Source organism: Carassius carassius, chromosome 7 (genome assembly GCF_963082965.1).
Source record: "Carassius carassius chromosome 7, fCarCar2.1, whole genome shotgun sequence".
NCBI classification, from domain to species: domain Eukaryota; kingdom Metazoa; phylum Chordata; class Actinopteri; order Cypriniformes; family Cyprinidae; genus Carassius; species Carassius carassius.
The window spans coordinates 4258504-4276888 of NC_081761.1; the positions used below are offsets into that span (position 1 = coordinate 4258504).

Below are 18385 nucleotides of genomic sequence, written 5' to 3' on the forward strand. Positions count from 1 at the left end.
TTCTTTAAACAGCAGTACCAATATATTATTTGACCTACCTTAGAGAAACTAACTTTTCATGGGGAGTAATATTTCTAACCATATAAACACATTTTATGTCTCATTTCAATCAAGTCTCTGCATAATTATATACACTAAAATATTTAGCATATTTTATTCAAGAACATCAAATAATCTATTCCAAATAAATAATTAAATCACTAAATTTGATAATAATTAGAAAATAAAAAATGTGCATCTAACAAACTTTAACTAATGGAAGAAAAAAACATTTAATTATTTATTACATTAATCACAAGAGCAATTAAAAAATTAACATGTAAAAAAATATATATAAAATTTAGTTTTTTATTAAATTAAATCACAAATCCCAAGAGCAATTATAAAATTACTATTTACTCATCTTCTCTGTAAGTGCTGCATTGCAGAAGGATATGGACTAACAGTTTAACAAATATTATTTCTATTATTATAATATTATTAAGCATAATATTTTTTGTATTTTCCAACCAAACAATGAATTAAAGACTGATAATTACAGTGGCATTATAAAAGCTTTAATAAATCACTTTTAGTGAGAATAAAGTCAACATTAAATGGCATTCACAACCCATATTCCACATGACATTTTGGATTGAAATGACATAAACAGTGGCTAGGAATGAAAATGCATGTTAAGAACAAAATGTCCAAAGAAATGTATCTTAGACTTCAAATTTTATTGGCATTATGCAAGACAAGAGAATAAACATAGCACACAATCATCTCTGGCAATCAGAGAAAATTCAAAATCATTATTCCAACAAAGGTTGCTTTGTTTGGGTTACATACATTTCATAAATGTAAGTTATCTTTTGTTTCCTAAGTTTTTATTTTATTTTATTTTTTACTGGATTAATTGTTTAAACTGCTGTAACCAAGTTGCATGCATTGTTTTTTTTATTATATATCTGATATTGCTAAGAGGTTTGTGATTAATAGAAACAAATGACAGTTGCATTCAGGCATTCAAGTAACTAAAGTCATCTAGGCAGGTCACAGCTAGGAAAAAACCAATAACCATTAAAAAAAAAACAGGTGCAAAAGGCAAATATATATTTTAGGATAAGTACAAATTCCGTTTCCAGTTTGAAACACATCAATGAAATTTCTTAATCATTTACTATAAAGTTAAGCGAGACACAACTTAAGAAGAAGAGAAACTGTGCATCTGTACTTTACATCGCCGTTAGCTAAGTTACGCATTATATTCTATCTAAACTTGGTATATTTTTACTGCAATGCAATCAAATATGCCAATGCCTTCGATGCAACGAAGCAAAGAGAATTAAACTAGTCTAGTTTCATCCGTCTAAGTCTGCTAAACTAGTTTGGTAAAAGACATTGCATAGGATGTCTTGGCTGCATATTTCCAACCCAAATACACAAATTCATTACTCCGCATGCAGTGTATGGAAAGATGAACCATAAAGGGACTTTTTTTTTGTCTTGTCCAAATCTAGTATTCAACCAGAAGTTTATGGGCTGAGGCCAACTGGGAGTTATGATGTAAAAACTGGATATTAAGAGCTGATTTGCACTCGTTCAGAATGCAGAAAAACCTTCTGCTTTTACCGAGTTCAGTTCAGAACGTTTGGCAGAGACACTCATTTGATTTTTTCTCTTCTTCCTCTTCCCCTCAGTGGGATCCAGTCCAGTTCATTTGATGGGTTGCAAATCATCAAGGAATTTCACATTAGGAAGGAATGTTTTGGTGAGGCGACCTTGAAAGAGAGAGTGAATGAGAGTGAAGCTTGTTTTCTGGAGGTTTGCCACCATGGCCTTCATTGTGCAAACTCCATATAAGCAAGGTTATGAGAGCCATTATCAATGAAGCAAATTACATCCGGCTTGTGTGGCCAAGGGAACAAAAGCAAAATCAGTTCTTGTGCTGTTTTAGAACAAATTCAAGCCAACATGCTACATTACTAAAAGGTTCCTCCACCATATAAGGTGAAACCTTTTTTAGAGACAAAAAGTCTTTGTTGCGAAGACTACTTTCTGATGTAGAAATAAGTTTGCATGAAAAGCGACTCGTTTTAAACAAAAGTTCCCCCTTAAAATTGTCATTTTGGTCCAACCCAAATAGTTTTTATAACCATAAAATGTATATTCAACTAACTGTTATAATTTTTTTTACATTTTAATGACCAAAAACATTATCAGCATCACACATTTTGCATGCATCTACAATGGCAACGTTTGCAGTAAATAATCATGATAATCTTTTTCAATTTGACACAAATTGTAGTTTTGACTGCATAAGTACAAACATTCAATCCTGCTTTCAAAGTTATTACAAAAATGTTCAAATATGTTCGTCTAGTTTATGAGAAATATTGATTCGCACTAAGACAGACTAAATAAATGAATAAACTTTTTTTTTTTCAGTCATTTGAGACCAACAACATACACACTGAGGTAACATATGACATATCTCCAATATCAAAAGATATTTTTTAGGTTATATCGCCCAGTCCTAGTCCCATATCATTTCCCAGAATGATTTAAATGCACACATTTTGCCTTCTATTTTCCTGCTTGGTTATTATGCATATTGGGTAATTCCTGAACAGAAAGGAAGTGTTCCTTCTCAAGGCAACATTCAACAAATAACATGACAGCCACAGTAATTAGGTTGAAAAAAAAAAAAAATCCTATAAAATGAAGCGATCGGGTAAGTGTCGAGTTGAAGTCTTGAGTAAGAGCAGCCAAATATTTAACCACATTTAGCAAAAACAAGTCAGATACTACTGTAACAGTAGAAACATAAGTGCATGCTGGTTCATCAACCTATAGACTGGTATCAAAGCATAGAAAATGCAGTTCTTGCATACAAGTATGATGTATCTTTTAATGCATGCACAATATATTTATTTTTTAAATGCATTTCTGTTTTGACAGAACAATGGTCGATAGGGGAAAGACTTATAAAAAATTGTATTTGTAAAAAACAAAATAAATAATTTAAATAAATAAATGAATACAATTTTTATCAAGTGATTTGACAGCAATTACACACACATTGAGATCTAAGAAAAAGTTGGTTTTGCTATTTGGTTCGCAAAGACTGCAATGCACCTTTAATAATCAGGTATAATTAAATATAACAAAACCTAGTCATTTCTTTTCTATATACAACGCTTGACCAGTTTTTGGTTGTAAAAGTTGTTGCATCATTTGGAAAAGAATGGGACATGGGTAAATAATTACATTTCTATTTTTTGACAGAATCACGATTTTGGTTTGTGTTGTGTTTGTGATTCCATCCTCACCTCTAGTACAGGAGGAAGAAGCGGGTTCGGAGTGAAGACACCGTGCTTTCTGACATGTTACGCACTTTCAGGTAGTTCACGAACCCTCTGAAGAACAGCAGGAGTCCTGGAGTGCATGACAGACAGGTCATAGGTCAATAACTAGATGCTCTAAAAAAAATATGTGAGTGGCCCTTCCCACTCACATCCATCAGACACAGACACCAGAAACAGAAAAGTAATAGTACACCGTGCTGGTCTTAGCATACAGCACTAATTCAAAATTCCTAAAGTGAATATATTGCAGTATTTAGGTTACTACAGCCATATTATTTCACACAATTATAAGATTTCCAAAAGCCAACAAGACTATTGTTCATTAATATTATCTGATATAATTAACATAAAGCATTTAGGTCTTAATGCATTTATTTATTAATGAAAAACGATGTATCTGGAAGTGCATTTTGAATCGTGTCGTTATGTAGTCAGTCAACCAGCAGATGGCGCTAGAGTACTGCAGAAGAATGACATAAACTTCTCAGTGACTATTTTAGAGTGATAGTTCACCCAAACAATTAAAACTCTCTGTCATCATTTACTCCCCCTCAAGCTGTTCCAAACCTGTTGGGGTTTCTTTCCTCCGGTGAGCACAAAATAATTTATTTAAATAGTGCTGTTAACCAAACATGTGCCGCTAGCCATTGACTTGCATAAATACTATGAAAAAAAAGTACCATGGAAGTCAATAGCTACCTTAACATTATCGAGTTTAACAGAAGAAAGTTGCACAGGTTGAGTAAATAATGTCAAATGTATAATTTTCGGTTGAACTATCTCTTTAACACACATTCGGATATTATCAGATCATCAAACCACAAAAAGCCCTACTTAACATAAAATGAAAACAACTTACCAAGAACCAGGAAAATCCACCAGAGCCAGTACTGCCCATTGAAGTATCCATTAAAGTAATCTGAAAACTGTGAAGAGGAATAATACCAATGAGCATCGAGTTTAATAATGATTCAATTCATATTCATAAAACAATGCTCCACTCGCTCAAAGATAGGTTTTTGTAATAATTTTATTGTGTGGGTTCTGAGTTAATCGATTCATTACTAAGAGACTCACCCTCACAATGAGGATCCATTTGATAAGAGAGAGGCCAAAGCCACAGATGGCACCATATCGGCCAGCAATGGTGTTGGTCAAACAGAAAGACAAGCAGAACCCAATCCAGTTGAACAGAAAGGCCACTGGTTACACAAAACGAGAGAGAATAAGGCATTAATGAAGAATGCACATGTAAATATATTCAGTACCTATTCTGTATTTTTATGTGCATACCCAAAACATCTTGAAAAACTGCTTACATGTGTCCCAAAGATGGGGATGTTCTGTTAATGAAAGCGTGACTGATCATTTATTAAACATGACTGGACTATGATCGACTGTTATACTACTGACTGACAACTGTGTATAGAAATACATCACACAGCGCTAAAACAAAATCAACATGCAATGACAAACAAACACGCAGAGGCTGTGACTGTATCTGAAATCACATACACATAAGTCACATGATAATGACAACATGGCAGACACAGTATCCAGATTATATTCATGCTACACACATACAGTTATAGACCAGACTTTAATACCTCCTCAAGAGACTATGTGATTTCAGATGCAGCCAATGTTTCTAATGGCATTCACTTGCACACTACACGTATATCTATGCATATCTTTCATAAAAATAAAAAATAAAAGTATGTTTAGCATTATGCATTTTGAAATGCTAAATCTTTAACTGGTCATGTGCATAAAGGGCTGATGAAACCGAGTCGAGTCATTTTGTCATAGTAGTGTATCATTCTAATCATGCACATGTGTGTAAAAGACAAGCATTCTGCATTACTTACTGAAAAAGGCCAGCATAAAGATTCCATCGTTTCCCACCCTCAGCTGATCAGCGTCACTGAAGTCATCCCGAACCGGAAAATCATCATCCTTTTTAACAAGAAGATGAATACGGAGAAACATTTAGGAAGCAACATCAACTGGATCAGAATTCACCATGGTTGTGATGCAACCTCAGTGTTTACACACCAGCAACAGCACCAGCTACATTAACAACTAGATACAAAGATGTTAGCCACTAACAGACAGGGTCATGTACCTACAGCAGGTACAGTAGCACAAGCTGACTGTTTAATAAAGGGTCAGAGAGGTGGAAAATGGTTATGAAAGAATGTAACTCCAAACTTAATTCATTAAAACCTTGACAAATTATTGCAATTTTCTTCGTTGAATTTTCTGAAAGAGATCACTTTATAAAAACCACTTAGAAAAATAACAGCAGCATGGTGATATAACTCATACTTCCATACTAGCCTTATTAGTTTCCCTTCAGGAAACACTTTCACTCAAGTACACTAGCAGCAGAGACAGGCCCTTCAGAGCAACCGGAGCTTAAGCATCTAGTTCAAGGGCTTGCTTCAATAGATCTTGTGTATTTCAATTATCTTACTGTTTTGTTTGAAAAGGGAAACGTTCATCAGAAAATGAAAATGCTGTCTTCTACTCCACCTTGTTCCAAATCTATATGCTAAATAATTAGTTTGCATAATGTACTTTTTTTTCTATACAGTGAAAATGAATAATGACCAACTGTTATGCTAATAAAATAAAGCATATTTTATTTAATTTAGAAAATAAATAAATAAAAATCACCAAACATATCATAACAGCCTCAAACTATAGTCTGTGGGGGGAAACAAATAAAAAAATAGACATTAAATAAACAAAAAAAAAATGTAAATAAATAAATGATTACAATATAACAATAAAAAATTAAATAAATAATATTTTGATTTAAATACATTAACAGTACAGTGCTACAAAAAGAATAGGAAAATAAGAAAATGGAAACTAAATATAATAGTTTATATTTAACACATTTTAAATTCATACATAAAAATACACAGCTGTGTTTTAAGTTTTAGGATCATTTTAGGGGAGGACCATTGAACCCATATGATCATAATTTGGGGTCCATGGCACCTAAATGATTGAGAACCCCTGGTCTATTCAACTTTTATCAGATATTTCAAAATACTTCTAAAGCAGCTTTTAAAAGCAGCTTTAACATCATTCATCATTTGGCTTAGACATAAGTGCGTGCCTCATCTAAAAAAAGATGTCTGTCTTTTCAGCAAACAACATTTGAATGCAGGACTATTCCCTGGAAGTTACTGAACTGGACTGCTCTGTAGCCGTTCACTTTTACACAGCATCAACATGTTTGTGTTCCACGGGTTTGGAATGACACGAGGCTGAGAGAATGTGTGAACTGCTCCTTTATGTTCCAGCCTACGCCTCTGGTAACCCAGTCCGGCTCCACACTGATACCGCAGCACACAACAGAGCTGCTGAGGTTGTATAACAAGTAAAAGTCTTGAATAATGCTCCAATTCATTCTTTGTTTCTGAAGTGATTTCATAACAGAGCTCCAGCATTGGGTGCTTTGCTCTCTTTCTCTCTCTGAATGTCCTCAATTTGCAATTGCAGGATGAAGCAACTTTCAAATAAACAAACAAGAGAAATAAATAAAAGTTGGTAATAATTATAATATTTTAGTGTTGAAAGAAGTCTTGTGCTTACCAAGGCTTCATTTATTTGATCAACAATATAGTAAAAAAAATAATTAATAATAATAATATTGTGAAATATTATTACAATTCAAAAGAACTGTTTTCTATATATAATTTAAAATGTCTCTGAAGCTGTTTTTTCAGCACCATTAATCCAGTCTTCAGTATCACGTGATCCTTCAGAAATCATTCCAATATGCTGATTATTATTCATCATTATTAGTGTTTATTTAAGGTTCTTACCGTTTTTGCTGCTTAATATTTCTGTGATATGTTACTCGATGAATACAAAGCTTAAAAGAACGGCATTTATTTGAAATAAAAATCTTTTGTAATGTTATAAATGTTTTTACTGTCCCTTTTTAACAATAATGTGTTGCTTATCTCAAACATCTGAATGGTAGTGTATCAGGGTTTCCACAAATATATGAAGCAGAACAACTGTTTTAACATTAATAAATATTTCTTGGACAGCGATTAGAATGATTTCTGAAGGATGAAACTAATAGCTAATAGTAAGTTAGTACAGTATTTCAAATATAAAAAAAACGCATTGGGACTCGCTGTGTGAAGGTCACTGCAAAAGAGACTCAGAAAAAGGGAGTTAGTTCTGAGAAAAGCATTGTTTGTTTACAGATGCCAGATGGTTTGTCATTCTGTTATCTAACGCAATGACATTCAGACCATCTTAAGAGTGTCCAAATACTTTTCGGGGACACGTTACATAAGACTTCTTGATCTGAGCTCAGAGAAACCAGAGTATCTGTGGGATTCTCTTTCTAGGTCATGGCTTTCATGGCACACCACATCCTCAAAAAGGCTCTCCTTATGTTACTACTAAAAGCTAATCACACATGATTTTAAGAGATGTCCCGTTTCATTTTAGTCAACGTTAAATCATAGCAGCATTACTTCAGAAATGTATTTCCTTTGAGGGAATTTTCTGTACTGAAGCTGCAGTGGAAAATAGAGCGAATCGAGGTTCTGCAGAATGTGTGGGTGCGTAGGCCGATGAGATACTCACTCGTGGAATGACCTCCACCGCTGAAGCAGCCATGGCTGCCGCTTTGGCCTTCTCTGCCTCATCGTAAGTGGGCAGAGACGTGGCAACGCTGTATGGGGGAGGAACGGGGAAGTCCCCCGGAAATGTGCTCTCTGAAAAGCAATAGAAAACACAGGTTAGCCATACACCACACATTTCTAGCTATGAGTCTACAAAACAATGAGTCTTCCTAAACCTAAGTCATGCATCATGATTACTATAGCCCATATTTAGAGATCTGAATAAACCCCAAAACACATAACTAGCCATCAGACTTACGAGTTTGCCTTTGGTAAAACATGCATAAGAACCAACAGACTTGCACTGAGCCATACCTACTGTAGAGACCAAAACACAACACTTGAAGGTCAGCTCTTTAGACTTGGGTCAATAACTAGAGACTTAGCATCTACACAACAATGCAATCATTTCAGACTTAGATTTTAATGTTAATCTTAAAGTAACAACTCACTTTTTTTGAAAATAGGCTCATTTTCCAACTCCCCTAGAGTTAAACAGTTGAGTTTTACCATTTTCGAATCCATTCTGCCGTTCTCCGGGTCTGGCGGTAGCACTTTTAGCTTAGCTTAGCATAGATCATTGAATCTGATTAGACCATTAGCATCTCGCTCAAAAATGTACTAAGAGTTTCTATATTTTTTTCCTATTTAAAACTTGATTCTTCTGTAGTTACATCATATGATCATATTACCCCAATTTTACAGTCTCTGCACTGGCTACCTATTAAGTTCCGTATCAGTTACAAATTATCATTACTTACTTATAAGGCCCTAAATGGTTTAGCTCCTGCGTACCTAACTAGCCTTCTACCACGCTACAACCCATCACGCACCCTAAGGTCACAAAACGCTGGACTTTTGGTAGTTCCTAGGATAGCAAAGTCCACTAAAGGAGGTAAAGCTTTTTCACATTTGGCTCCCAAACTCTGGAATAGCCTTCCTGATAATGTTCGGGGTTCAGACACACTCTCTCTGTTTAAATCTAGATTAAAAACGCATCTCTTTCGCCAAGCATACGAATAATGTATCTTTTAAATTGTGAGTGTAGTTGCATCTGATCAAATGTGCATTTTTATTCTTTAGCTTGGGTTAAACTAATTTTACTTTGTTGGATCAGCAGCTATGCTAATGATGTCTCTATTTTGTTTCTATGTTTTGCCACGGGACTAGGATTTACACAAGCTCCAGTCTGGATCAAGAACACCTGAGAAGAGATGATGCTGACCCTCAGAGGACCCCAGATGATCCTAACCTTGAATCAACAAACAGAACTAATAATTATTGCTACATGTGTGACTGCATCATATAATAACTATTAATTTATAATATTGATAGTTCATCGTCTAGCTGACTACGTCTTGTATTATTATTATTATTTTTTATTTTTTCTAAAATCCTGTCAAACGTGCACAAACTACTAGCTACTACTAAATATTGTAGAAACATAATTTTCTGTAAAGTTGCTTTGTAACGATTTGTATTGTAAAAGCGCTATACAAATAAACTTGAATTGAATTGAATTGAATGTACTAAGACCAACGGAAAATGAAAAGTTGCGATTTTCTAGAAAAAATATAGGAACTCTTAGTTCATTTTTGACAGAGATGCGAACGGTCTAATCAGATTCAATGATCTATGCTAAGCTAAGCTATGAGGTGAATCACAACATTAATAACTTTGATTTGAAGCAAAAAAAAAAATATCAAAAACTTTTCGAAAATCAGACAAAAAGGTACAAGTGCACTTTAGCAGCTTAAATGAGGAAAAGAACTACAATCACAAGACATAAATTAAAAACAATGGAGAAATATAAAAATACCCATTTCAAGTTTCAATATATTTATTGTAAAATATGCATATATATGCAAATAATTTAGTGTTTTAAGATATAAGGACTCAATAGCATCATTTGTGAAATTTACTTTACTCACAATTACGTACAAAAAAAGCGACAAAAGTCCATTTATGTTATTCTGCAAGCTTAAGATTATTTTTTTCTTTCTACATGTTATCTTAAGGGTTTTTCCATTGTTTTAGTTTAACATTATAATACCATTTATATTTTTACTTTTTTATAATTTAAATGAGAAACCAATCCAATGTATAGTTGACATTTTAATACTATAGAAATGCACTAAAGGTTTTTCAGTTAGAGTTTCATGTTGATTATTTTCATATAAAACTGCGGCATGCAGTTTCATCAGACAATGGTATAAACATCATTCAATGTAAATTGCAATAATCCTAATTAGTAATCACAATTACAATTTCAAGGGAATAATCGACAATTAGGATTTTTGTAATAATTGTGCAGCACTAATGGCCCTCACAGTATTAATGCTTTATGAGTTATTGTTAAAAATCACTTTCCCTATGCAGAAAATGAATTACATTTTTCTTCTGGAACCAGACTGTTGCACTCTATCATCAGTGTTGAAAACAGCTGTGCTGCATAAAATATTTGTTGAAATCGTGATCCCAAAAAAAAATTTATTTGATGCATAGAATCTTTAAAAGAATAGCATTTATTTGAAAGCTAAATCTATATATGTGTCTATTGTCATTTTTATTCAATCTAATTCATCAATCAGCTGAATAAAATTCTTAATTTATTTGAAAGAATTAATCCTACTGACATTAAACCTTTGAACAGTAACCAACGGCAATGATGTCATTGTAATATTTTCATAATGAATTGGAAAGAAATCCACATTGTGTCCATATTTTCATCCACAATGACTAAAAGTAAAACGTTAGGTTTTTCCAGGTGTCTGTACCTGGTGCAGCTGTTGCTCCGAGCGCCACGCTGGTATAAGGAGGAGGCGGAGCTTCCATATCCACGATGTCTGCGACAGCGGCCCGGGAGGATGTGGACGGTTCTGTGCCAGAGGCCCCTTCAGAGGGATCGTCCTCATTGTGCAACTGAGGAAGGATAGAATAACAAATGTTCAGACTGAAGAATCTTGTCGTTTCATTTAAGACCAATCTGACATGGTCTTGTGTCTTGCGTTGGCTTAACTGACACCATGATGTACTCGATGAAGGGAGGATATCTTCTAACACTGCAAGGAACATGTCAACAACTTGAGTCAACAACTAGGTCTCTTGGGTCGCGTAACCTTACTGTCCTCGCCCTACGATGAACAAAACAATCTGTGAGGCTAAACTTCATGAGTGAAGTGTTGAAAGAAGCACTGAATAAAACATTTAGTATTAAAAAAAACAGTCTTGAATCTCAATCTGCACAAAGTGACCTGAAAATGTCTTCCGAGAACTGAGGCCTCACGGTAACATGACAGTTTAAGATTGTAGGGAACGCACTTGGCACATCAGAGGATGCACGGTTGTTTGCCAACAAAGTTAGCTAACGGATTCACACAGTAACAGGAGAGCGGCGCAATGCAAACCACAAGACCGAGGTGCCTTCATCTGCACCTGTTTGATGTGTCGATAGAAAGCAATCGTCCAAACAGACATAAGCGATTCACCAGGGTGAAATTAGTCTGTTTCACATTTTGGGCAGTTAGTAGTAATCCTCATAGTAGTTCTGTCACAAAACCAAAACTTCTGTAGTTCACAAAAGCATTCATATCAATATTACCGAATTATAATTTTAATGGTAACTTAAAAATTAAAACATGAATTAACAAAATAGCTACTTCATCTCTAAATATCAATAAATGCCTGGAATATTCCTATAAAACAGCTCTGAATACAAATAGTTTTAAACAAATTAGTTCTGAAATTATGGGTAAGGCAATGGCATGGTTTTGAAAATAAATTTTAGGCATTGGCTCATTTCTAATTAATTAAATAAATGAATAAATAAATGAAAAAACCTATGTAATATTCCTTAGACATACAGGAAATTTGGTTTTTCTGATTTCAAAAGGAATATATTATAAAATAAAGTAGTAAACATAAACAAATGGCTGAAATTTTCCACAATGTAAAAAATCTAAAGTTGATAAAAACTTTTTGAGTTTTCTCAACTTGTTGTTTTCAGTTTATACAACAAAACGTTGAGAGAACTCAAAAATCTCCCACAAGAACAAGTAGAGAAAACTCACATCTCCTAAAGCTGGCTGCCTTGAACTTTAAAGGTAAGGTCTTCATTATTATTATAATTTTTTTTTTAAACATTGCATCAAATAGTACTGAATAAATGTATTTTTTTAATTATTATTTCATAATAAAATCATTATTTTATGCTTAGCAGCCAGAGACAGAGTAGCGTAAGGCAAAGCCATAGTTTTGAAAACATATGATTTTTATGTTCTGGCTAAATCATTTATTACAAAAAATATAAAAATAAAAATAAACAAAATAAAACACATACTTCAAGTCTAAAAGTAATTATAAATTACTAAATATCAAAGTATATTATATTATATTATATTATATTATATTATATTATATTATATTATATTATATTATATTATATTATATTATATTATATTATATACTGTATTATTATTCAAATCATATGACATGCATTTACTAGGCTAGATCATCAAAATGCAATTAGTTTGTGAATGTTATTTTTCAAACTACTGGTCATGCTACTAATAAATAAAACATGGTAAATGCAGAAAATAAATATATAACTTGTGCTTACAGCTCACAGACTATCCTACAAGACTTAAAAAATAAAAAATAAACAAATCAGAAAGCTGCTGCAGACCTTCATAGCCCTGATATCACCAATATAACGATAAATAACAGTTCTCTCTTTCAAAGTATAAAGTCATGACAATATTTTACTACACCACGCCTCCTGATAATATCTAAGGCCTCCTGACAGGATTAGAGATTCGGTGAGAGACAAAGTTCATATAAGAAAGATTACACTGTAACATCAGGGCCAAATCAAGGACAGCAAGAACGCCAATGGTGAACTGTGCTCTCACTTTGCACTGAGCACAACCGACAGACAAACTGGACTGACATTACATAAACACAACCACTGCACAGGGACAAAGCAAGCACATCCAGTGGTTTGCAATGGACTGTTAGAAGCACTATCATACTTAAGATAAACGGTACATCTTTGTGTTATGACTAAGACTGCACAGAATTTTGTTTGCTAAAAACTTCCCTCCCTAAAAAGCCCTCACTTGACAATGTCATTTAAGCTTTTCTCAGCAGAAATATTTGGACCGATTATTAAAATTTCACTTTTGTTAACAAGTAACATACAAAAAAAAGAGAGAAAGAGATGCATTGGGATATATTGGTACAATATCAATTTAGATATTTATATTAAATAAATTTATTTATCGGTAGACATCGAATCTATAGCAGCTAAAACTTGATATTTAATTGTGCATTTTCCCAATTTTTACATTTAGACTATATTTGCCAACTAACACTCACTTTAGGGTTGTGCCGATAGACGACGATCGTCAGAGATATCGACATAAGCAGAATTCGATATTACGATATTAGGCTCATTTTCCTGTATTAGATTATAATAATAATAACTATTATTTTTATTTTTATTAGGCTGCTTATTATAATTCGGCTTTTAAACTGCCCAGCTATTTCACTTAATTTCACTGCCCGCATTTCACACACACACCTCGCATGCACGCGCAGGAGGATTAGCGCATGTAGTCGGTGAAGTTGTAACGCTTTGACTCGGATAATTCGTTAAATCCATGAAATGAAAGCGATAGAAAACGACGAGATGGTGTCCCACACATTTAATGGCTGGTATACTGCAACACGCTCTTCTCATACATGAGAGATTAACTCTTTCTTGGTGTCACAAATAAAGTAAAGACAAAATAATTAACAAGGCGGCAGAGCGAATTTATCATCCATAGTGCATGGTTCTCACGTAGTCCTTTTCTTAAAGACTGATCACTTAACTTATAAAACACACTATGTGGTGATGACGTAGAAGGACTACGTGAGAACCAGTTCAATCTGCCGCCTTGTTATTATTTTCATGCACACCGCACTATAATGTGATGCATGCAAAATACATAGTTTTGGCCGTTACAAAGTCTCCATCCACAAACAGACGTACATCGTCTGCAGATATAAGGTATTTCATTGCACTTTAACAAGTAATCTAAACGGCCTATATACTGTATGTGCAATATATTAAACGAGCCTTTACTAACTGAGTTTAATGCCACAGTTATGTTAGAATGCATCTCATTCTTGTTTCTGTGACGGTGCGTCAGACTCGTCATGAGGCACTCGGTCCGGAGCGCTGTATGACTGATGCATCAGTTCAATTCAACTTTACTACAAATATATCAACTTACCTGTTTTAAATACTTTATATTTAAATGTTCGTTTATGCCCAATATAAGTGTTTAACTGTTGGACTTTAAATGAAATCTGCTATTGATTTTCACCGTTGACTGATTTTGCAGAACATTTAGACTGATAACTTCCCAGCGCAGAAGCGGACGTGCGATATGACAGTTGCGTCCGACTATGTATGAACTAGCTGTTTTAAATACAGTATTTTTATATTTAACGTTAGTTAAATCAGTCTGTATGTTTGAAAGTATTTTTTTTTTATTATTGGTGACTCCATAGGCTCTCTCTCGTGCACCTACGCGGTTTAAAACACCAAATAGTTCTGCTATGACAAGAACAAAGAGTCTCTCTCCTGCTCCACCCATGTTTGATAATATTGTGTATCGTCGATCTCCATATCGCCCAACACAAACTCACTTAGTCCGTTTTTAACCTAATTCTTAACAGTTTTACTAAATAACTAATGTAACATTTAGCAGAAATTAATCTCAATCTTAATATTTTGAATACTGTAAATTATAATGTTATGATGCCCAAATGTATTTCAAATGATTTCAGTTTTTAAATGTAATTTAAAAATGTATGTATTGAGACAAAATAGAACAGAGTTTAGATTAGCCATTTATCATTATGAGCAATAACATTAAATAACATTAAAAATAATTATTGATTCATCATGTTGGCCAGCATTTTAATGTTGGTTTATCCATAACAAATATTTACATTTCATACTGACATATTATATTACTGTTTATTATTTTATTTTATTTAAAAAGTCAAAAAAAAAAAAACCTGGTTGAACATGTTGGCCAGCATTTAAATATCACTACATTCAAAAAAATAATTAATTAATAAAAAAAAAATTTCCGTTGCATAAAATTGCAGTTCTGCGGTGTGCTGACTAATGACGAGTTCAGAGCAACATAAATAAGTGGGAGACAATGATATCATGGTACAAGCGTATTAAAAATGGATGAAGATGAAGAAGAGCTTGTGCAGAGCTGAGCTATGAAATAATGCAGGAAGAGACTTCTGAGAACGGTTCATGTGGTGAAACCACAACCACCCTAAATATCGATTTACCTTGAAATGGAAAAAGCAGCTCTGCTTATTTGTGGACACATCTATAAGAAGTGCTATTCTGCGGTGGTTGCTATAGCAACATTCGAACATGCAGCGAGCTCAAAAAAGTTTGTGACCAAGCGAGCTGTTTTTTTTTTTGGTGTGTGTTTTTTTTTCTCTCTCTTCCTAGAAACGATGAAAAGGCTTTGAAAACACACAGAGGCCTGCTGGATGAACTAAACACTCCAGGAACTTGCAATTGTTGTGCTCTTCTTTGAAAATGAAAATATACATCAGAAAGTTCTCCTTGTTATTGACCAAGACCTCCAGAACAGAAAAGAACAGGGTTATTGATGGAGTATATGCAATAATATTAAGGCTATATATGATATTTTAGCAATATTCCCTTTTAGATAAACATTTACCAACAACCTCTGAAGCTCAAATCCAAAGTCTACAATCTGTGCTGTAGTGTGTATAAATACTGTGGTATTTACATAGCACTACACTCCAAAAAGCATGTTATAAGCATGAGAATTCTTTGTAAGGGATATAATTTGTATTTTCTGTATATAAAAGAACATTATATTCTGGGGTACTTCACATAACCCTTCCCAGCTGAGCAGTGAGCCAGCAGATTTCCATAAGAAACAGAAGGCCCTGGATCCAGATCACTTATGGTCCAGGCCTGCTCTGTTGTTGAGGATGGAAAACACACACTCACACACAAACCTGTGATTATACCACACAGCTGTTGTATATGATACAGTAGAAGGTTTTGACTACAAAACCTAACCAAGTGTCATCCAAGAGGACAGGACATTTGCATCCAACGCCACAAAATGCATGTCAGCGTTCCACACCTCAATGTACTAATAACAACACCCAAACATGATTAAAATGCTTTAAATTGTTTTCAAGCATACCAAACATAGCTGAGATCCCTTCAAAGATAATAAACATGCCTATCATACCTCAAAATAATGATCTAATGGTTCAAAATACATTTTAATGTTTAAATGTTCCATGTGGAGGGCCAAAATGCAAGTAAAAAGTCTCCATGTGGACTTTTAGCAGACAACTCAAATTGCACTGGAACACCACTGATGCTTTAAAATGTGTTATAACGATTGCTTTACCTATCTATTTACACAAAAAATTTTAAGAGCCCCCAAACATATGAAAATGTATTTAACGTTCATGTCATTTTTAAAAAAGTTCCATGATTACCTGTGGCCACTCAAACTGTGTTGGAACGCCCCAGTGTTGCCCTAAAATGTAATTTTCATATACGTCTATTCAAAATACATGTGAACGCCCCTGAAAGAGTAAAATGTTCTGAGTTTACATGTGACAAGTTAGAACGCACTCAAACTTCAACGTCACAATGCACCCAACGTCACATACATGTCCATATCGCTTCAATGCATTTGAACCCCAACATTTTAAAAGATTCTGTGTGTACCTGTGAAACCCTCAAGAGTGAACGTCATAAAGCGCCAAACGTTCCATACTTTTCTGTGACGTGTCAAACTGTATTTGAACGACCCAAAAGAGTGCACCTGACTGCGCTGGAACGCACTAGCAATGTCTGAACGTCCTATTGAACATCTGTAACGCCTTTTTATCGCGACAAAACATCTTAGCCTTAGTACAGTATGTTCTCGGAAAAAAACAAATGTGTGGTAAAACTGTATCCATTGTTTTTATTATTTTTTGTATTAACAAACATTGTAACTAGTGGTACCATGTCTATAATAGGCTGCCAGGTCTCCAGATGGTACGGAACTGGTCAAATAAGACGCGTTCCTGAGCTACATTTCGTTGCGTTCTTGCGTCTCCACTAATCGTACACACATATCAGATAAACGTTTATCAGAGACACTGTTTTATTTATAGAGGAAGGGAGAATGGCATTTTTTTAAAGTTAGGACGACAATATAAAAAGAGTTCAGCTTTGCAAAGTTTCCATTCATTAGCACGCCGTTTAGCGGATCTGAACGCCAGAACGCGTTGTGTGTGTGTGTGTGTGTGTGTGTGTGTGTGTGTGTGTGTGTGTGTGTGTGTGTGTGTGTGAACTGACGCGCACTCTGTGAAGCTGTGATGATGCGGAAGTCATGAATGATTAAAGGAATCGGACAAAAATCAGTTATCATCAGCAGCTCGGGTGTATAAAGTCTATTGTATAACACGGGGTGTTTGATCGTCTTATATAACGATGGCTGAGTTAGACTTACCACTTGGTAGCGGCTCGCCGCCTGGTCCATTTTCATATACTGCCAGCCCAGCCAGCGGCGAATAAAAACAGTTTATCCTTGACTAATTCAAATTAAAGACAGCCCTCGATCGTACTTGCGATCATATGACTCGGATCAGTCATATACAGAGACGGTAGTGGCTTTTCCCATTCACACAATAGCCATGATTTAACGCGAACACCGATGCAGATACAGTCACGTCCTAAAGCGAGTGGGAGGGAGGAGATGTACATGACGCAAGCGTGACGTCGCAAAGTGCGCGTCAAACTCTTTTTATTTAATAATATACAGAATTCGACACATATAATTGTATTTGAAAAAAAAAATGGTTATAAGTGCTACAAGTAGCTGTAATATTCTCACCAGGTATACCCAAATGTTTCATTTTCATGCAAGATAGGCTATATGGATGTGAGGACTGAAAAAAACACGTTGATTTGATAGCTTTTTATTTTTATTTATTTACTTATTTTTCAGTTTACTGAATGGAGTTTTTGGAAATATAAAATGGGCCATCATTGTAAGGTCAGGCCTATAAAATTATCACGTACGATATATATATAATGTAATTTGAGCTCTGTGTGTTTTTTTTTTTTTTTTTTTTAAATGGACAAAAGTTTACATCCTTTTCCACTTGAATATTTGTTCTTGAAATGTACTTGCTCCTCAAGGTGACCTGACTATAAATGTTGTGTAAACATCGTCCTATGTAATTTTGAGCATATACTGATGGCACCGTCCCCATGTGGATCTGTCTGATCCTTCAGAGTCAATA

At 34.4% G+C, this 18385-nt stretch overlaps 1 protein-coding gene across 1 annotated transcript; it reads right to left on the reverse strand.

Annotated features, from left to right (window-relative positions):
- Window positions 1-698: 698 nt before the first annotated feature.
- Window positions 699-17833, reverse strand: LOC132143373 (NEDD4 family-interacting protein 2-like). Its single transcript, XM_059553532.1, has 8 exons — window positions 17590-17833; window positions 10789-10933; window positions 7974-8104; window positions 5219-5306; window positions 4428-4552; window positions 4210-4276; window positions 3315-3420; window positions 699-1763 (listed from the first exon to the last, which is right to left on the reverse strand). Exons 1-7 carry the CDS (start codon window positions 17623-17625, stop codon window positions 3317-3319), a joined length of 696 nt encoding a protein of 231 aa, XP_059409515.1. The 5' UTR covers window positions 17626-17833; the 3' UTR covers window positions 699-1763; window positions 3315-3316.
- Window positions 17834-18385: the final 552 nt, after the last annotated feature.

Coding starts and splice junctions, on each gene's coding strand:
- LOC132143373 (XM_059553532.1), bottom strand. CDS start 17,625: ATGAAAATGGACCAGGCGGCGAGCCGCTACCAAGTG. Junction 10,934..17,589: donor CGGCGAGCCGCTACCAAGTG/GTAAGTCTAACT, acceptor ATCCTTCCTCAG/TTGCACAATGAGGACGATCC. Junction 4,553..5,218: donor CTTTATGCTGGCCTTTTTCA/GTAAGTAATGCA, acceptor TTGTGTAACCAG/TGGCCTTTCTGTTCAACTGG.